The sequence below is a fragment of the Suillus fuscotomentosus genome, assembly GCF_016647785.1.
Source record: "Suillus fuscotomentosus strain FC203 chromosome Unknown F5891scaffold_56, whole genome shotgun sequence".
Lineage (NCBI taxonomy): Eukaryota > Fungi > Basidiomycota > Agaricomycetes > Boletales > Suillaceae > Suillus > Suillus fuscotomentosus.
Window position 1 is genome coordinate 155,620 of NW_024539568.1, and position 20,923 is coordinate 176,542.

Consider the following 20,923-nt stretch of genomic DNA (forward strand, 5'->3'; position numbering starts at 1 on the left):
ACAGTATATAAAAACAATATAACTTTCTCACCACTGGTGGCCATCTTTATGGACAACGGACAAAAATACTTACGTTGGGAACTCGGTGAGCTTTGATGCAAATACTAAGTACAAAATTTACACAGATGGGGGATGGGGTGGTCGTTAGGCGCGTGCAGCTGGGAAAATATTTCTGCCTGCAATCAAGACCTTTTTGAGGTATTAGTACTAGGACCTTATAATCAGCTTAAGCCAGTACTGTCCAGAGCGTGCATAATCTTATCTGAACAAGATGACCATTCCGCATCAACAAAGAGAACAATAGCAACCTCAAGAGTAAATTGACGCAGCGCTCCGAGTCAGCCCGTTACATAACGTTTCCAACTTAAGGCGTTAAATATTTCATTGGACCAGTGACAGCTATCATAGGACACAGGTGATTGGCGGAGAAGAAGAGACTGATCTGGCAGGAGATTATCTGACTCGGCGATCAACGTGACCAGCGGCATGCGAGTCAGATCAATTGGTTTCTCCACTACAACCTGCACATATCTTCGAACTCCTCGAAACTTTCATCTGTTTATATCAACGAGGCGCTACAGTCATTCTGATATGTCGGTCGTCAATAGATCAGTCCATCCGTTCGACAAATCCCGTCTGGATGCTCTGCTGAATCGCAGATTTTTCTATGCACCAGCTTTTGAAATCTATGGCGGTATGCGACACGTTATTATTGCGATCTCCAACAGTGATATTGACAACCTTCACAGGTGTTGCTGGCCTCTATGACTATGGTCCACCAGGCTCGTCATTACAAGCCAACATCATGGCGGAATGGAGAAAGCATTTCATCATTGAGGATCATATGCTAGAACTCGATACTACTATCATGACCCCTGCTCCCGTCTTTGAGACATCTGGCCACGTCGCTAGGTTTGCAGACTGGATGGTCAAGGACACCAAGACCGGCGATGTCCTCCGTGCAGATCACCTCGTCAAAAGCGTCCTAGAAGCGCGTCTTGCTGGCGATCGAGAAGCTCGTGGGTTGGCTGCTCAACCGAAAGATGATGAGAAGGACAAAAAGAGGAAGAAAAAAGCGAAGGCTGTTGTAGTTCAGCTTGCAGATGAGCTTGTGAAAGAGTTTGAGAGTATCCTTGCCCAGGTGCGTCATTAATCTCTCGTGTGATGCTTCCTCATAACTCTGGAAACAGCTAGATAACTATTCTGGTCCTGAACTCGGCGAGCTCTGCCGAAGATATGAAATTCGTAACCCTGATACTGACAACGAGGTTGGCGAACCTCAGCAATTCAATCTGATGTTTGCTAGCAGTATCGGTCCCACAGGTCAACATCCTGGGTAAGTCCACTCTCCGTCCGTGTATCAGGGATCTTGAAACACGTTGTCCAAGTTACCTCCGGCCAGAAACCGCTCAAGGCCACTTCCTCAACTTCTCTCGCCTTCTCGAATTCAATAACGGTCGTGTGCCATTCGCATCCGCTCAAATTGGTCGTTCCTTCAGAAACGAAATCTCTCCCCGCGCTGGCTTGCTTCGGGTTCGAGAGTTCACCATGGGTGAAATCGAACACTTTGTTGATCCCGAGGATAAGAGCCACGAAAAATTCCGCGAAGTGCGCGATACCGTGCTCAGCCTCCTCGATCGACATGTGCAAGTCAGTGGCAGTACTCAAGTGACCCAGATGACTATCGGCGAAGCTGTAGACAAGGGCATTGTAGCAAATGAGACACTTGGCTACTTCCTTGTCCGCATCCATCTTTTCCTTATTAAGATCGGTATCAACCCAAAACGCCTGCGGTTCCGCCAGCACATGGGGAACGAGATGGCACACTATGCTACAGATTGTTGGGATGCAGAGATAGAGAATGCGACAGGGTGGACCGAATGCGTTGGTTGTGCGGATCGGGCTGCGTATGACCTGTCAGTGCACTCGGCAAGAACTGGCCAACCGCTTGTCGTCAGACAAGCGCTAAAGGAGCCGATAGTGACCGAAAGGGAGGTACCAGAGTTCAACAAAAAGGTCGTTGGCAAGACTTACGGGCGCGATGCTGGCCTCCTGCAAAAGGTCGTCGGCGAAATGGATGAATCCCAGCTTACCAAGCTGAGGGGTCAACTTGCCCAAGGGTCCGTATCAACTTCTATCCCTCACCTTCATAGATTCAATTGGGCTCTTTGTACAGCCAAGCAACAATTTCGGCCGAAGGGAAGGAGTTCACCATCACCCCCGATCTGCTAGCGATCGAACGCAAGACGTTTAAGCAATCGAGTGCGCTTGCCTTTTGTGCCATAGGGTTCGCCCGATTTAACCTTTTACTATTTCTTGCAGTTCGCGAATTCACACCAAATGTCATCGAGCCTTCATTTGGCTTCGGTCGCATCCTTTATACTTTGCTTGAACATAGTTTCTGGTGCAGAGAGCAGGATATAGAACGTGGGGTGAGTATATTGGTCAATTATTTGATTAGGTGGCCCGGGACTTACTTCAGGATGCCCGAAGGTCCTGTCACTACCGCCTGTGGTCGCTCCCACGAAAGTCCTCATCGTCCCTTTAAGTGCCAAGGAAGAATTCAGTCCCCTCGTCCAGGAAGTTTGTGCGTCAAGACATTTGTTTTTGTACAAGTACCCTCAATGTTAACTGCGGGCTCCAGCCACGAAATTACGGAAAGCTGGTATCTTTTCTCGTGTAGATGATTCTAATACCTCGATTGGCAAACGCTACGCCCGCAACGACGAATTGGGGACACCATTTGGTGTCACGCTGGACTTTGCCTGTGAGCATTATTTTCATGAGCTCCGCTGACCCTGCAAACTCTAATTCGACCACAAACAGCTGTCCAGAACCGGACGATGACTCTCCGGTACGTCTGTGGCGGTCCGCGGCCGACGGTCGGCTTCTTTCTTGTGACACGTTTGACTGACTTTACCATCTCCATGTAGTGAGCGCGATACAACAGACCAGCTCATCGGCCCCATGGACGACGTAATTACAGTTGTCACGGACCTGGTGCAGGGCACTATTGACTGGCCAGCTGCCTGTAAGCGCCTGCCAGCATACGATGGTGTACAGGCCGTCGACTAAATTGGAATGGCTTGAATTGATGTGTAACTATGTATTACGTTCATGAGCGTCATCAACGGAATGTGGTGATGGGGTGAAAATACTCCGAGGAGAAGTGAATATAGAGGATGCCCTACTGATAGCTGATACAACGCGTGCGTGCGTTAGAGGTGAACGCTCGAATCTCAGGATACGACGCTCCGACTCCGTGAAGCGTTCCATGTGACGCGCGGTCTAAGATACGAGGATTTTGTATCTTGTATCTCACACCGCGAGAGTTCTTTTCAGGAGGCAGGGAAATGAACATCGCGATCTTAATTTGCTGGAAAGAAGTTGTTCATTATGAACGATGTACGTTGTGAGAGCGGCGTGGCGTGCTTCGTCATACTCGGGGGAAATACGGTATCTGATGGATGTCCAGTTACATCGATGAAATCAATTCACGTGCATGTGATGGTGGTGGTTGCCGTAAAGTCAAACACGAGTTTTACATCCCTGAAGAGATAGATATTTGAAGGTGACAAAGAAGTGGTCTTGACTGTGGAGCAAAGGGATCAGCCTTTGTTTTACCAGGGCAGACGTCGAGCACACGGGATCTCACACCCACGTTCGGTGCCGTGACGCAACTTTCGCGTTGATCTCGCACCTTGTCACCTGGGGGACATCCGTATGTTCCTTTGGACTCGCAGGACCTGCAATACCGTCGGAATCGTGAGACTCACGATAGAGACTTGTCAGATAGACGTCTGATAGACGTTTCAGCTGACAGATCAAGTGACAATGTGATTTTGATATCAGATAGGCGGCAATCAGGGGACCCAAGTTTCGCCTGATCGTGAGTAGGTCGGGTAGGCTAGCCTCTTGTTCATTAAGTATAGAGGAACGATCGAGGACAATAATGCTTCCACCTGACCCTATGATGACGCCATTGATGAGATGTCGTACTGTCTAAGTTGTGCCGGACGGCCGGCTCCGTTGCATTGTTGTGATAATGAGGGCACACCGCGGTGGGAAATCACGGAGCGCTGTGCAAGGCCAGAAGAAGAAAATGAAGACGGACTTGGCCGATTGGGCCATATGCAAATGTGGGACAGCGAATAGTGTGGTTCGCCCCAGCCGCATAGTGGCGAAACTTTGCTATACGATAAGTAAGATGCAACGACGCGTGGCTTTTTCACATTACAAAGTTATTCTTGCACTCACATCAATGAGTGTTGGGAAGACGATGTAGTTCGGTTTAATACTTGTGGACCACTGTTTGAGCTCGGATCTCCTGATTGAAATTCGTGGCACTGAGAAAATGAACGACATGAGGAACGGAAAAAAGAACATGAAAGTGATCTGGGCATTTCCTAGGAGACCGCGCACGGAGAACTGAATTAAGACGAGTCTCTATCGAGAAAGAGATATCACTACGGTGAATAATTGTGAGTGCAGGCTATAGCCTTTGACTGACATAGATAACTGCGAAAGGACCCCCAAAATTTACGCGAAGCTTTTGACGGGAGACATGGGTAAGATGCGCCTGCAGGCATTCGAAGCGCCACTAAAATGGTAGTAAATCTTATGGTGAGAGTTAGCTTATCGTTCGTAAACGGATGTTTATGTACCAGTCGCGTTGCTTCCATGTCCGCGCACGAAATAGGTCCGAAAATGAGGGTCGTCCACACCGTAAGCAGATCTAGTACCTGCACATCCCTATGAGAACAATTTATGAGAGTAACCTCGATGACCTTCCCTGATGTGACTAAATTGTGTGACTGCGGCATCCCGCGGGAAATGAATCCGGCTCTTAACGCGTTACTTTATATAAGTTCAACCTCAATCATTATATATTTCTCCTCATCCTCCAGATTCAAAGGGCTTTCAGACTCTTCCAAGGCTTTGCCTTTTGTCCTTATACTCTTCATCTCTATTAGAAACTTCACTTAGACTTGTACCGGCTTGCTTTATCTTTCACAATGACAACACATCAACAGTCCAACTCCCAAGGCGTTCGTGCCGACAAGCTTGTCGCTCTTCCAAGCCTGTCATGCGGTCTCTCTTCATTACCTCAAGCCAAAAGCATGGACAGCGTGTCACTACATCCAAACATGTATGCGCAGCGGGCAGCTGAAAGCGAAGCCAAGGTACTTTCTTCGCTTCTCCCCACCCGCCACTCGACATTGAACGCGTTTTTCTTCTTCTACAGCTGAAAAACGTCTTGTCCAAGACTGCTGCATCACACTCGCAGAATCCTCCACCCATTCCTACTTACATGAACCCGGTACGTGATACTAGACTGACCATTTCGAAGGGTCTGTGCTGACCGCCGCCATTTCTTCTTTCGGACGTTCTAGCCTCACCAAAACGCAAATTCGCCCAATTCATCTTCGCCCTTGATGATGCGGAAATCTGTAAGTACCCGTCTCCAACTAGTCCCGCTCCATTCGTCTCATTCTGGAAACAATCAGAAACCAAAATTCTCGGCCTGAATGGCCAGCCTAGACTTTCCTTTTATATTTTCCTCTGCTGGGAACTATCGTAGATCTTGCATTACCACCATAAAGCGGCACACCCTCTCATCGTCCATCCTCATCACGTTATTGCATCGCATATAGACACATCGCATACCTATATTCATACCAGGGCATCTCTTTCATTCCCCGTGGTTTTTTTTTTGTTGCTTTTGTTTTGTCCCACCGGCCCAGCGCCTCAGGTGAAGATTGGAATTTTAATACGGGTGGCGAACTTATACTTAGCCTGGGAGGTTTTTTACTCTGCTACGGGGTCTAGTCATCATAATTTTATGGATATTGGGTTTGTTGGGCAACTGATATTGGTGTGTGAGCATCGCTAACAGGCCCTCAAACCTCAGGCCTCAGGCTGTTGCAAGGGACGGTCCTGGACAGCCTTGGATGACCCTGGCCTGAGTTAACTTGGACCCACTGTTGGGTAATATTTGCACGTGCAAACTTAATTAAGAGAGGGACTGAGGACACGGCAACTAGCACTAGTACTGTAACTTATGGCCTGCCGTCTATTACGCGATAGGCTATTCGAATCACTTCCGACTGCACCGTGCAGCAAGAATAAGTCTTTATCAATCTCGTAGGTCCTGCTAGACCTGCCTCCTGAAACACTTTGATAGTGGTTTCTGATACCCGATTCAGACGGTTTCATCTTTTAGATCAGCTTCCGCCGATCTGCAACGTTGCATGGAGTAACTTATGTGCATTGTATCGGACGCTCACTGGATCGATTGGCCTCAGGTATTCTAGTGGCTTCTAATTTGCAACATGGGTCATCTGAGACGTATTCACCAGACGCATTCCCTGCAAGTCAGCATTCTACAGAAATCCCTGGGCGATGAGCTAAGAGACAGTTTCCGAGTCCTCGGTCGCCGTAATAGCCAATGTACGACTATCGCCCCAGAGTACTGCGTCATTTGATTATCATTGGCTTGGTGATCACCGAACTCTTGGAGTTGCGCGCCCCACAATTCTCCCCCTGGTGCTCCACGTCGTAGATTGGCATTGTCACTTTTCGATCGGCATGACATCCTCAAGTGTGATCGGGAGACATCGGAGTATCCCGTATGCCCTTATTACCTTTCAGTTCTCTGAATCGCTCTGTGAAGACGATTGACAAAGTAAGTATTCTTTAGCTTTTACGTTTTGCGTTCTAAGAAGCGTCATTGCCTTGCCCAATAGATATCATCTATGCTCCTCTCATGATTCGACGCGGGGTTAAGGGCGCCGAATGCCATTGCGGCAGGCCTGAGCGAGTCCAGAACTTCAAAATTATTCTTCCGGCCATGAGAAATAATAGCTCATTTCTTTCGGTATGTTCCAACCTTTCTCGGTGTGTGTGACAGACTATCACAACTTAATCTTGTTTTTGTGGCACAGCACACGTAACTTCGCCCCCAGTTTGTGTGGACTCCCAGATAACATGTGGTTACTGTCGACGATAAGGCTATGGGGCACTGAATCGACTCCCACATGCTTTGCACCAGCCCTGTGAGGTAACATGGATTTCCTTCCTGCCACTGTCCCTGAGACATATTTCGATGCCTGCGCACTTTCCTTAATACGTTACAGATCTCAGAAGGCTTCGAGGGCCTTGTCGGCGAATCCCGACATGTCGTTTTCGCCACGGATCTTGGCTCTTGAACGATTCGAATCTAGTGCAGTTTTTGCGATGCGAGATTACCTCGGAGGCTTTATCGAGACATGTCACGATGGCTTTCCATAGGCAAAAATAGTATTTCGGACTTTTAAAACCATGCGAAATTGAGTGCGTTTTTTATTCTACACGACGATACTCGACTGCAGGCTGATTCAAGAATTATTGTTGGAATAACCTCATTGTCTTGTGAACAATAACGCGGCGCATGCATGTGGTCTGGACTCTGTATGCTCGACAATATGGGAACCGTGTAGTTGGCCTGTGCAACAGTTTCAAATGAGGTTCAATATATCCGTAATATTGGTTTTCTGATATGCAGGGTCAACCTCCTAATCGTAGGGGAAGCTAGTGGCAGGAACAAGAAGTTAGATAGAAGGTTGCGAGCTCTTTGCAGCTGAAAGAGATTGTTAGTAGCTAAAAATGGAAGGAAGATCGCTTATTGCGGTCAAAATACTACTAAAGGGTGAAAATGGCTCACAAGTACAAAATATGCTGCAAATATGGCGCGAATTAAGAGTGATATGGCGGCACACCTCCTCAAGTAATAATATTTATTCCAATTATATTTCCAGCCGCCACGGAAAGTCATCTGCAGGGTAGTATGCGTGCTAGTATGACTCTTGATATTACAGCATCTGCCACCGTCGGGTAGTCATGATTTAAATCGAGACTGTAAATTAATTCTTGGTTCTACGTACTGCGCTCACGGGTTCTTTGTACCACCGTTGTCACTCGATGATGATCCGAATACTCTTTGTCACATTTTTGGCACAGTTTCGCTACATGCACATGACATATCTAGATCTCATATGAGAAGCAGCAACACAACTTGCTGCATTGTGAGAACACTCCTGGAAATGAGAACTTTGCATGCAGTGTGTTCCTGTGCTGAGAAATTTTAGCGAGTTCTGTTCTTCTCATCCTCAGATTCGATAGAACAATGTGGTCCTCCATCTCCTGAAGTGCCTTTGCCTTATTCGCAAACTTGAGGACCTTCCAAATTTAGGTTTTCCGTATGAAATTCGAGGTTGTGGTGGCGATGCATAGCTCATACATCAATAGCATCACGAGGGATCCTGCACGTTGCACGATCGGCTACAGTAGTTGGACCACGTCAAAGCCCCCGCTTCCCTTCGCAACTACTAACCGTCCCATTCCCTCGTCGAAATCTACCCTGTCTCCACCAACACTGTCGCCACCAGGTTCGATCTCATATATGGCCTTGCCCGGCTCGAAGGCAGGGCCAAACTGCATCTCACGAGGGGGAATATACAACAGACTTGGCTCGCACAGTCGGATCTCCCGCCCAAAGACGCACAGCCCGCGCCCAGACGATCCCATGCATATTTGCGTGCACTCCTGCCCCCCTATGTTCCTGTCTGTATCTCTCGGCACGTCGGGAACAAATGGAGGTAGTCGGAGAAGCTGATATGGAAAATTGGACGAATGCTTTGCACCGTCATCGTTGCTTAGCGGAATAAGCATCGACATAGCAATCCTGCCCAACTTGCTCTTGGGACGCGCAACGATTGTGAGGGAAGGCATCTCGTGGGATGGTGGGTACGCCGGGGCATCTATGCCGGTCCAACCTCGAGGGACACAAGTTGTGAAGGCGACAGGCGAGCTAATGGGCTCAGAAAATATGAATACCTTGGTATGGGCAACCACCATCCGTCCCCGGGCTGGTATTTCAGGCACCGGGAATACACTAATGCATGTCTCCCATGATACAAGTATATGGTCGGAGAAATGAACGAAGCCTAGAAATGGACCAAACTACGACAAAATCACACGGGTCTGTTATTTACAGTCGCACTTGGCTTACCAGATCGGGTATACACGGGAGCAGGGCAGTACCTTCTGTTTGAGCATGCCAATCCAGGAGCTCAAGACCGCCACCGTCCTGCTCTGACGTCGTATCTAAAAAAAGGAGGTGCCGCGATATCCCTGCGATAATGCCAGGGACGAGGGAGTAGTCACAGAGCTTGCTGAGGGCAGGCTTCGATGCGAGAGAGAAGATAGTGGCATGCTTATTTGGTCTATCCACTGTCAGCGACCCCTTCGCTTTTGTGGCGGAAAGACGAGGGACTCACTGGTCTCTGCAACCGATGGCAATGATTCCCTGGCCCTCGGTGTCCTTCACGACTATACAAGCATCATCACTCGGCGACAACCACTCTTCGACCTTTTGAAGCTTGTATGTGGCCCCTGTCTGCCCAGAGACGAGCCAATATATCACTTTATTTCCATGGACGGTCAATATCTGCGTTCCACCAGGGATAAGCAGGATCTGGTCTACGGTCTCTCGTTGCTTGCTCGAGGCAATAACATTGGGCGTGGATCGTGACCAACGTTTCTCGAGGGAAAGAGCCAATAATGTGCGATGCTCCAGATCTGCAGAATTCAGAGCACGGATGGAGCACGAAGGGCCAGGGGGCGGAAGGTGGCGGGCCAATACTTCAGTGCAGAACGCCGCGTACCAAACACTGCGAAATCTAGACAGGAAATAATATCGTTTGGAGGTCTGAGAAAGGTGGAATGTGCGCGAGTTCGCATGTGAAAACAAGTATAGTGGACTTACCCGTCTCAGCGTCAATATTTCTCGCACAGACAAGGTCTGGAAGATTCGTATGACAATATCGTCGACCAAGTTATCCAAGCTCGATGTGCAATGCATTACGGGTGGCAAGCTAACTGTACAATGGATGAAGCAAGACCAAGAGTCTCACCGAAGAGACCGAGTCATGCCCGCTACAGCAAGTTAGGATTCAGACTAGTACTGTGTTGGAAGCTTCAAGGTCCGGACCATTTATGATCGAAATTTAGTAACATGCCTCTGGTGAGGACAAAGAAAGCATGGACACGAAAGAAAATCAGACGATGTTAGTACGCCAATGATATCCACAATACCCGCATGGCATTAACGCAGAGCTTACCGCACCGCGTTTGGCGTCCGCTTTCAATGCAGACCCGACTCTCATTGTAGGACCATGCTGAGTTCTACACAGCAAAGTGTCGATAATCACCTACTGAGGTAGCTGCTGTGGCATTGTGCCAAACTCGATGTAGTGTGAGTTGGCAACTTGAAGCTTGAAGTTACTATCCGGATGTACTAGAACAAATGGACTAAGCTGAGGTTCACGTGACCGCGATAACATGGCTCCTGTACCGACACACACGCTCCTTACTGCGCCTTACGTTGTCACAAGCTTGTGATAATGGCACCCGGTGTCGGTCATTGATGTACTGTACGCGCCGCATGCACTCGGCTGCGCGTTTATCTCGTGTACGCATCTTTTATACTCGTCCATCATAGAGATGTATGGATAATACCAGTTGTAGTATATCTGATGATCAAGAGGGTGGTTGGTGATGATCGACCTTGTCTCGGAGTCTGCACCTTGTTCGTTCGAGTTTACAGGAGTATGGGCCTGGCCTCGTTGAAGGCTTTGAAGGGGTGGAAACATTCCGTGGTCTCGATGCCGGAGCTGCCTTGAATGAGTAGATCATTACTCATGCAAAACAAGCATGGTATTAATCGAACACTTGAGTTGATACTGTTCACAACGAGCACGAGCCTTCTATGCAGTACATAACAACTTGTGACAAATCGGCAAGTTTTGAAAAATAGTCGTACCACGAGAACCAAAGAGCGAGGGGGTTAAAAGCAAGAAAGTCATGCAAGGGAGTAGACCTCTTTGTACGAGGAATGAATGAATAGTCGACGGGTACGGGACACGAGTGTCGATGAGATAGATTCGGTCATCAGACACGGCGTTGTTCTACCATCGAAAGTGAAATTGAAGGTAGTGCTTTTTCCGCTGCCGACTGGTTGCATGTCCTGGGAAAAATGGAGGATATGGGGTGGCTCGACTCGTGGACATAATATAGCTCGAAGGTTTCGTCACTGATAAATCCAAACCCAATACTTTGAATACATGGTTTCGTCACTGATAAATCCAAACCCAATACTTTGAATACATGGATTTGTAACGCTGACACTGCGTAGGTCACCAGATGCAGTCGATCACCAGGCGTGCCGAGTCGGTCTCGAATGGATATAGCACCTTGCAATGTAACACCCCTGTCACGTCTGCGGCAGACACGGCCAACAGAGATGAGGTAGCGGTTTGGGGAAGGCCCTGTCGCTTTACAGCCAGATAAGCCGTTTGTTTCATCATCATCATCATGTACTAATTTTTATTCACGAAGGAGATATTGCATGACATTTGAAAATAATCACGAACCGATCAACGCAGCACCTGGCACATGATAATCGGGATGAGAGCTTTGGTTAAGTGAACCTCGCTTGGTCTCTCGGCGATCCAGATATAGGGACTATGGATTCCATGGTAGATGACATTCCCAAACCTCACGATGATAATACTTTGGACGCAGTGCTCAGTAGCATGGGTGGTGAGGATCCGCCGAAACTAGCGACCTTTTTGTACTGTTACTTGTGTCGTGGAGTATTCCAATGATGAATTTGGAAGGGGAATGGCGAATGAGATAACTGAAACCAGTTGGGCCCGAAGTATGGGAAACTCAAGTAGAGATCGATAATGAGCAGAGTGGTGGAAGCAAAGCACTCCTCTGTGACAGAATTGGTGACGAGTTTGAGATGCCAAAAGGGAGAACTTCGGCTGCATCTGAATCAAGTGCAAGTGGGCCTTTGGAGGATGCAGGATAAAGAGGTGACATTGCAGTAAGCCATATGCATGTGTTCGAAGCAGTGACACGGTGATGGGCTTGAGTAGCTGCTCGGATGCAAGATCATGCAAGATCATCAGATAGCTGTGGAAACAAGAGTCGGATGCATGTATGAACTGAGACGCTGGGAGGTATCCGTCGGCGGGTATGATGATAGGATGCATTCTTGCCGTAACGGTGATGAAGGGGTGGAAGCGAACAGCCTTGTGTCCTGGGCGTCTATAGAAATGAGACAGATTGACACATAAAACGTACAATACACACACACCTTTGCCGAAAGACGCCGATAATCCTTCAGAAATCCACTTCGACTGCACCCAGCGCCATCGACCTCCAGTAAAATAATGGAGCTCACTCCAATCACTACACCTCTGCGAGAGTTCAAAGGTCATAAAGAAGGCATAATGGCAGTCGCAGTCTTGCCTGATAAACGACGGATGGTTACGGGCTCATGGGACAAGACGGTTCGCCTGTGGGACTTAAATACAGGTTTTGTGTTGAAGAAGATGGAGGGGCATCGCAATGTGGTGTTAAGATTGGCAGTATCACGAGATGGGCAATTAATAGCAAGCGGTGATATGGACGGAGAGGTCATCCTGTGGCACGGAGAAACTGGCGAATTCGCTCGAAGAATCACGGCCCACTCCAAATCTATCTACTCGCTGGAATTTTCTCCCGATGGGACAGTTCTAGCCACTAGTGGATACGACGACAGAATGATGAACTTGTGGAACACCAAAAATTGGGAGCAACAAGGAGACCCAATTGACTGTGGTAGTCATGTCACTTGCGCACGATATTCACCCTCTGGAAAACTTCTTGCCATAGCGACAAACAAGACTATTCAAATTTATAATCCAGGCACGAGGGAACGCGTCGCATCCTTTAGGGCTCAAATATACACTTGGTCACTCGCATGGACGCCCGATGGCACTCGCCTTCTCACAGGTGGCACTACCGTCGATCCCACTATACGCGAATGGGATACAACAACCTGGAAGCAGGTCGGCGATCCTTGGACAGGGCTACGGGAACAATATCAATGCCATTGCCGTTCATCCTACTGGCACACTCGTCGCATCCACATCTTATGGCAATTATGTCCATCTCTGGCGGCTCTCAGACCGACAAACCATTGCCGTGTTCGAGCGCACATTTACGCCGTTATGCGTTACTTTCTCCGTGGACGGCAATCACATCCTCAGCGGAGGTGAAGATTATATGATCTCGGAGTGGGCAGTACCTCATCCGAAGGCATGTTTCCGTCTTTGACTCATATACCACACAGTTCGAGCATGTTTTGTGCAGATCCTAGCCATCACGAGAGCTCGTGGTGCATGCATAGATGGGCATCTGTCTATTGCCGATGCACTACTCACGCAAGATATCAACGATGACAACAATCACACTTCCTACGCCCACCGCTCATTTGTGTTGGCCCGACAAAACGACTGGGATTACGCCATTCAGGATGCTATCAAAGTGAGTGATACTCACTGATGATGGCCCACTTACAAAGGCTAACTCGACGGCGACATAGTCCATCAGCATTCAGCCCTCATTGACAGGGTACATTTCCAAGGGCATTGCCCTCTGCGGAAAAGGCCGCATCCTGGATGCAAGGGCAGCATTTGATGTTGCATCAATGTACACTGACCAAGATCCACAAATCCTCCATTTCCTGCTCTTGATCAAGGTGTGTTACATTTGCCTCACATACTCTCTGCTTCATTGCGTATTGCAGGTGATCGCCCTTTTCAATGCGGATCAACAGGACGAGGCAAACCTGCTCCTCAAAGAACTTTTTTCTGGCTGTCCGAATGCCGATATTCTTGGGTGTTGTGTCGTGCACGTCAGTAGCATCCGCACTTGATCATTAACACTAATTTTGCAACTTGCACATCAGGCATATCTGCGTGTTCAACTCGGAATCAAGGCCTTCGATGGCGCACGTTACGAAGAAGCCGCTGACTATTTTATCGCAGTTCTCGACTCAAGCGCTCTCTCATCGAGCTCGCCCATTCATTTAATGTACGAGGACTTGGTGGTGGTACGCGAATACACATCCGAAATCCTTTTTGTAACTGAATCCCTTGTCCAGCTCTTCGGCTGGAATCTCAAATCATTGTGGCTCATTGCACACCAGAAACGCTGTCATGCACTCCTTCGGGCAGGCAAACTTCAAGATGCTGTCAAATCATACAGATACATGATGGACAACATCGATGAGGCAACGAAGGCCAGCTGCGTTGAATGGTCCAATGGCAAGTCTTCAGTGATGTCACTCCAGGTTATAGATGCTCACCCACATTTCACTCAGTTTTCAAACGAGAATGCAGCGTTCCCTTTCTTACCCGCGGAGATGCTGCCCTCGCTGCAAGCGACTATGACAGAGCTATTGCCTCTTACTCGGCAGTGATCGAACTGAATTCTGCGTCTGATGCTGTCTTTGCAAATCGTAGTATTGCAAAGTTGGGGAAAATGCTATGGGAGGATGCGCTTCTCGACGCACAAAAGGTGCGATGACATCTATGTTTTCGTAGCCCATGTTGACTTCGGCAATGCGTAGGTGACCGAACTCAATCCTTCGTCTCACGTTGGATACCAGTTGACACATGCAGCGCTGCGTGGCGCACAACGTTACGATCGAGCCATCGAAGCCTTCAAAATCATGTTGTCGAAGTTGGACGATTCTCCCGAAGCGCGGATGCGAGGTAAGCCTTGGGACACTCTCGCATAATCTCGAAACGCCTATCTCGTTCTGCAGACCTGCGTCAGCAGTATGTACATCCATCCGAAGCAGAAGATGCTATTCAAAGAGCTGTGTGGATTGAACTCGAATATGCTCCGCTGCGTCTACTTAATACCTCCACGGGTCTTTTGTGCGATCGAACGGCACAAATAAACGCCTTCAAAATGAGTGCAAAGTACAAGGAACTTTTGTCATTCACAACGAAACATTCAGATCTCGAGATGAACCGCATTAAGGAAGGGGTGGCAATGTACTTCCGTCGCGTCATGCTATCACACAGGTGGGAAGAGAAGGAGGCGCTGCTGCACGACATCCGAGGTAAAGATGTGCGCGAGTTGAAGGGAATTGGCGGCATCGCGAAACTGCAGTCGTTCTGCCAAGTCGCTCGTGATGCTGGGTATCGTTGGGCGTGGATGGATACATGTTGCATCGACAAGAGGAGCAACACCGAGCTTCAAGAATCGGTCAACTCCATGTTCGTCTGGTACCGCCATTCAGCACTCACCATCGTCTACCTATGCGACGTTCCTCCTTCATCCCAGCTCGGTGCACTGGCGAAGAGTGTTTGGAACGAGCGGGGATGGACCTTTCAAGAATTCGTCGCTCCGAAAGTTGTTATCTTTTATCGGAAGGATTGGTCTTTATATCTCGACGATCGCTCTCCTAACCACAAAGAGTCCCCTGCAATCATGAAGGAGTTGGAGGATGCGACGGTGGACTAGGGCTAGTGCGAGAGAGACAAGCTCTGGAGTGGGTGTGTGTTGCGATGCTACACTATGAACAACGCCGACTGCCTATGTCAGTGGCTGACTAAGCTATGGAGATCGCCGAGGGACTGCCTCTAGGCTCTGAATGCTCGCTGATGGACTGCCTCTAGTCTATGCCTTGGGACCCCTGGTCCATGCGCCCCCCTAAAAACAACCGGCGCCGCCCTCGACGCCTTCTGTCAACTATTCTTCTATTCTTCTGTCTCCTCTTCGTCATCCTCTTCGTCATCTTCTTCGTCATCCTCGTTATTTTCTTCTCCGCTCTTGTTCTGTTCTTCTGCTTCGTTCTCTATATCTTCGTTCTGCTTTCCTCTTCGTTCTGCTACTCTCTCCGAATCTTCGATTTCCTCTTTTTCTCTGATTTTCTGTTCGTGTTCTTCTTGCTCTTTTGCTAGCTTTGTTCCTTCTCTCGGCGAGAAAGCTCTCAGCCTCCTTGCGCTAAATTCTCCTTGAAGTGGGATTCCTTTGAGCGTCTCGATCTTGTACGAATTCACGAGTCTCTCCTTTATTCGGCGTGGAACCGACCATTTTGGTACGAGTTTTCGTTCTGCTTTGAACGTATAATCTAGGTCACTGCGATAAACTTGAACCAATTGACCAGTTTTGAATATAACCTCACCCGGTGCTCGCTGTAGTAGTTTCTTGTCAAATGCTGCCTTCCTCTTGATTGCATGTCTCACTACTTCATCATAGCCATCTAGCCTTTGCTGCTCGACATACGCGATCTGCATCAACGTGTCCGATGTGCGTATTGACGATGCGCTCTCTTCTATGTTTGTCTTTGGCGTGTTGATTACTAATCCGAGGAGGAGTTCCTTGGGAGAAAATTTCAGCGCTGGTAACAATCGATGATTTAGAGCATGGACGGCATCATCTAAATGCTCTGGCCATGAATAAGGCAATGCGTCCCATGACGCTTCTTGACTTTGATCCTCTCCAATCTCCGGTGCGCATAATCGTTTCAGTACGTGGAGCAGAAGCTTATTTGTCCCTTCTACTAGGCCATTGATCCACGGCGAGTACGCCGCGACGGTGTGTAGCTTGCATTTTCTTGCTTCGCAGAATGTTCTCACTGCTTCGTTGTTGAAATGCTTGCCTCCGTCCGCCATGAACGTTTCCGACGTCGTGAATGCGTTGAAGATGTTATTGAGGCTTTCGATCGTCGTCTTTGCGCTGCCTGACGTTTTCTGTTTGAAGACCCATGTGTGCTGTGAGAAGGTGTCGAGGTAAACGCCTAACGTGGTGTATCCGTTCTTTCCCTTTGGCAATGTTAAATAATCTCCTACTAGCAGTTCGAACGGATGTCGTCTGGTTATCGGTTCGAGCAGTGAGTGTATGTGTGTAGGACCGAAATTTTTGCACTTAGCGCAGTCTTTGATAGCGTCTAGGATTGACGTGTCTAGCTTTGGGCTGCATATCCGGTCTAGCAGGGCCATCTTGATCGCGTCTCGTCCCCAATGGCCTCCTTTTGTGTGTTCCTGTGCTGCTAACGTTTTAGCTTCTTCTCTTGTAACGCACTCTACCTTTGCTCTTGCTCTTGTCGGTGTACCGCCTCGCAGCTTCCAGAGTCTTCCATCTTCGATGATGTACTGTTCTGCTCTGTGACGTGCTCGCCGTTTCTCTCTGATTTCCGTGGACTGATCCAAATTACATAGCGCTTCTATGACCTCTTTGAATACTGGTTCCTTCTCGAATCTTGCGCATAGAGCTTCCGCTGCTGCGTTCACGGTCGTGACGTTCATGATGTCGTTGACTAGACCTATTCTCGCTTCCCAATCCTCACTTACCGTCCATTCGCTTCCATCTCCCTGCATCGCAGGTGTATTCTCCCATCTTCGACTAATACCGTCAGCTACAACATTCAATCTTCCTGGTACGTGCCTTATGTCCACTATGTGGTATGCTAATATGCCTTCTCTCCATCTTGCGTGTGCTACGTTTAGGTGCGGGTTGAGTAAGGTGTCTTTCATCGCGCTACAGTCCGTTTCGATTTCTACTGGGAATCCCCAGATTATGCTCGAGAATTTATCCAGTCCGAACTTGAGCGCTGCAAACTCCAGTAAGTATGATTTATACTTCTTTTCTGTTGTCGATGTTCGCTTCGATGCGAAACCTAACGGGTGTAAGCGTTCCACCCATTTTCCCGTTGTTGTTTGCGTCTTGACTCTCTGCGATAGGACTGCTGCGAAACCTTCTATGCATCCGTCTGATGTTATTACGAAGTGCGATCCGTCGTATCTCGGCGCTTGGAGTACTGGTCTTGACGTGATTGCTGTTTTTAGATCTAAAAACGCTTTAGTATGCTCCTGCGTCCAAATAGTACTTAGCTTGAAGCTACTCATAGCTCTTCGATACGCTGCTTTGGACATGGTATGGTCTACCGGTACTTTGAGTAATAAATTCCGTAATGGTCCTTCTCGTTTTGCGTATGCGTTGATCAACGTGCGATAGAATCCTGTAAGGCCTAAGAACGATGCTAAATTTTGTGCGTCTTGAGGTCGCTGCCAATCTACAATTGCTGTCAGTTTCGTTAAGTCCGGTTTGACTCCGTCTCTCCCTATAGTCCCTCCTGCGAACTCTGTCTCCGTCATACATAACTTCGTCTTGCTTGGTGCTATCGAAAATTTGCATTCTCGAAAGCGCTGAAATAAAACCGTTAGTTTGTTCATCATTTCTCGAAACGTACTTGCTGCGCATCCTCCGTCGTCCATAAATAACTCCATGTAGTGCGTTATTAAAAGGTCGTGCAATCTCTCAGCTAATGCGTCGCAGAATGCTGTCGGCGCTCCCGTGATTCCCATCGGCATCCTTCGATACCAGAAGTATCCTCGTCCTTCGATGTAAAATGCTAGGTACGGGCGCCATCTTTCTGGTACTTCTATTGCGTAGTATCCTGCTGCGAAATCAAAAATTGATATATAACGCTGACCACTTAGCCTTTGTTGTTTTGATAGTATGTCGCCCTGCGGCATTGACACAACTTCCGTTACCTTATTTAGTTGTGCAAAATTCTGGCAAATCCTCCATTTTTTCGGCTCTTGTCCTGCTGTTCCATTGTCCGTTGGTATGGGTACTTCCCTTGGGGGTAATTCATATGCTGGTTGTAGTCCCTCCGCTCGGTGCTGATCATTGATTCGTTGTTTTAGTTCGTCCCATGGTAGACCGCCCGTTTCGTGCGCTCTTTGTGCAATAACCGTGGTCGCCGTGCATTGAATCAACTCCGGAGGTGCTCGCTCGATGATCCCCGCGGCCAGCATGTCATTCGCTCGCTCGTTGTAAAACTTTGACTGTTCTGGTGTCAACGGGCGTTGGTGCATTCGTAAGTTAAATGTTGCATTATCTGGTACGTTCAAGTTCAGTATCGCTCCTGGGATTGGAATTACCTCTTTCAACGTCAATGCGAAACTATCCGCATTCTCCTTGACAAACTGCTCCAACTCTTCTCTCTCTTCCGCTGTTAAGTCTTCTCCAAATCTAACTTGTCGTAGGATTTCTTTAACTCTTGCTGCGTTGAAGGGGTTTGTTCGACGTGTGTATATCGATGCGTCGTTCCTTGCTGGTTCTAACTCCAGGATTTCTCCTAATAGTTGCTCTTCTTCTTCGTTCGGTTCTCCTTGTGGGATCAGTACATTGATGCCTGTTTCGTGCAATGTCGAGGTATTTGTGTCCATGTGCGCTCGTCGTGATGATAATGAGGCTGTCATGACTTCCCTTGGGGGGAGCTTCTCGCTCCCCACTGTCTTCTCCTGCTTCATGCTCTTCTCTTCTCGTCTGACCCTTAATCCTGTAGGTCTCCACTGGCCCATAGGGATGTCCGACGGCTTCGTATTGTTTTCTGGGACTCTCTCATTCCTCTGCTTGACTGCTATTCTTTGCTGTTTCTCGTCTAGCGTCAGATTGACTTCCTTTCCTCTCAGCAACATCCGTTCATCCGCTATCTGGTTGTTGAGTGAAACCGTCTGTGTTTGATCCTTTACTCTGATAGTGTCTGATGTATATTCGTGAACCGCTGCGAATGCTTGAAGCATAGGTTTTCCGAATAAAAAGCCCCAACTTCCTCCGCTGTCGAAGACTTCGAACGTGCTCTGCGCTTTCGCGCCTTCGATTCGTACTGTTCCTGTCCATTTTGCGACTGCTCTAACGATGTTTCCGTTTGCCATCCTTAGTCGTCTCTGCGATTCGCTCCAATTATGCAGTCTATGTTTGATCTTCTCGAAGACTGATGTGCACATTGCACTGACCATGGCGCCGTCGTCAAACAGCGCTCTAACTCTGACCAACTCTCCTTTTGGACCTTCTAACTCTATCCGATGAATAAATGGAGTTGCTTCCCCATTCTCTAGCTGCTTCCTTGTGATGTGCGGGTGTCCGACCGAATACAGATCAATGATCTCGATTATGTCGTGAGATTCGGTGGTACATGCGGAATTCCTAGCTACATGTTCAGCTGAGATTCTGGGGCTAGCGGTCCTGTTATTGTCCTCGCACGTTGCCTTTTCGCATGCGAGGACCTCTACTCCAGCTTGGGTGTGTTCTGTGTTCCGGGTCGACGTACTGCTCCGTTCTACGCCGACCCGTCCGCTTTTCCCTGCTGCTCTTCAATTTCTTCAATCCACGCTTGCGTCTTTTCGTATTCACCGCTCATGACTAACGATATCGGTGTTGCTGTTGCTCTGTTGTACGCGCCTAGTACTTTGCTCGTGATCGCTCTCCACGCTGATTCTTTGCGTGTTAGTCGTTCTGCATGGTCTGGCGGCAGCGGGCAGTTTCGTCCATTATGCCCGTGAGTTCCGCAAGCGAAGCACTCGCTGGATGCGATAGCCGCTGTGCCCGGCTTTAATGGGTACCCCGTTTCTTGTGTGACTCGTGTGTTCTCTCCCCATCTCATGTTCCACTGCAAGAGCTGTGCTGCGTACGCGGCTTGTCCTGTTGCGTTGTCTGGATGATGCGGCATTCCTTGGATCAACTGTCTGACTGCGGCTTTCAGTTCTTCCGTTATCATGAAGGGTTGTTGTGCTGTGGCTGGTTGGCGACTGTACGTGGCTTGTGAAGTCTGGTTATTGCGTGTCGCTGGCACTCGAGCGTACGTGTTGCTGTTCAGAGATGTAGTAGGAAGTGATGCTGACGGGCTAAGTGTCATCTTGTTGAGTTGACTCTGCAGGGACGTAACTGGGTTCTGTGTTGGCGTCCGTATCTGCATTCGGGCTAAGTCTGCGCGCAACGCTCTGAGTTCTTGAGACTGTTTGAGGTGTTGTTCCTGTTTCTCTACGAGCCTGCCTCCTTTCAGCTCCGTCACTGCTTTCGTGAATTCCTCCCACTTCTTGTACTCTTCGTCCTTGAGCAGGTCCTTCACAATATCTGGCAATTTGCTACGCACTTGCCAGATCATGGATGTGCTCTGGTCGATGCCTGCGTCCGTTGCGAGTTGTAATGCTTTTGCTGCCCAGGCTACATGCGTCCAACACTCTCT

The 20,923-nt window shown here is 48.5% G+C and overlaps 3 protein-coding genes across 3 annotated transcripts; 2 read left to right on the forward strand and 1 right to left on the reverse strand.

Moving 5' to 3' along the window:
- Positions 1-486: 486 nt before the first annotated feature.
- F5891DRAFT_1165671 (uncharacterized protein) lies at positions 487-3,075 on the forward strand (the record flags this gene model as incomplete). The annotated part of the gene is made up of 10 exons (XM_041365398.1): positions 487-694; positions 750-1,141; positions 1,191-1,336; positions 1,389-2,120; positions 2,177-2,262; positions 2,323-2,432; positions 2,494-2,587; positions 2,645-2,767; positions 2,827-2,854; positions 2,934-3,075. 10 exons carry the CDS (start codon positions 487-489, stop codon positions 3,073-3,075), a joined length of 2,061 nt encoding a protein of 686 aa, XP_041221927.1.
- Positions 3,076-4,809: 1,734 nt separating this feature from the next.
- On the forward strand, positions 4,810-5,994 carry F5891DRAFT_1054440 (uncharacterized protein). Its single transcript, XM_041362620.1, has 4 exons — positions 4,810-5,183; positions 5,246-5,320; positions 5,394-5,450; positions 5,508-5,994. Exons 1-4 carry the CDS (start codon positions 5,016-5,018, stop codon positions 5,526-5,528), a joined length of 321 nt encoding a protein of 106 aa, XP_041221928.1. The 5' UTR covers positions 4,810-5,015; the 3' UTR covers positions 5,529-5,994.
- Positions 5,995-7,507: 1,513 nt separating this feature from the next.
- F5891DRAFT_983535 (uncharacterized protein) lies at positions 7,508-10,382 on the reverse strand (the record flags this gene model as incomplete). The annotated part of the gene is made up of 10 exons (XM_041377334.1): positions 7,508-7,638; positions 7,703-7,716; positions 7,758-7,859; positions 7,932-7,976; positions 8,372-9,000; positions 9,050-9,212; positions 9,318-9,748; positions 9,806-9,841; positions 10,161-10,224; positions 10,255-10,382. The coding sequence occupies 10 exons, from the start codon at positions 10,380-10,382 to the stop codon at positions 7,508-7,510; spliced, it is 1,743 nt and encodes a 580-aa protein (XP_041221929.1).
- Positions 10,383-20,923: the final 10,541 nt, after the last annotated feature.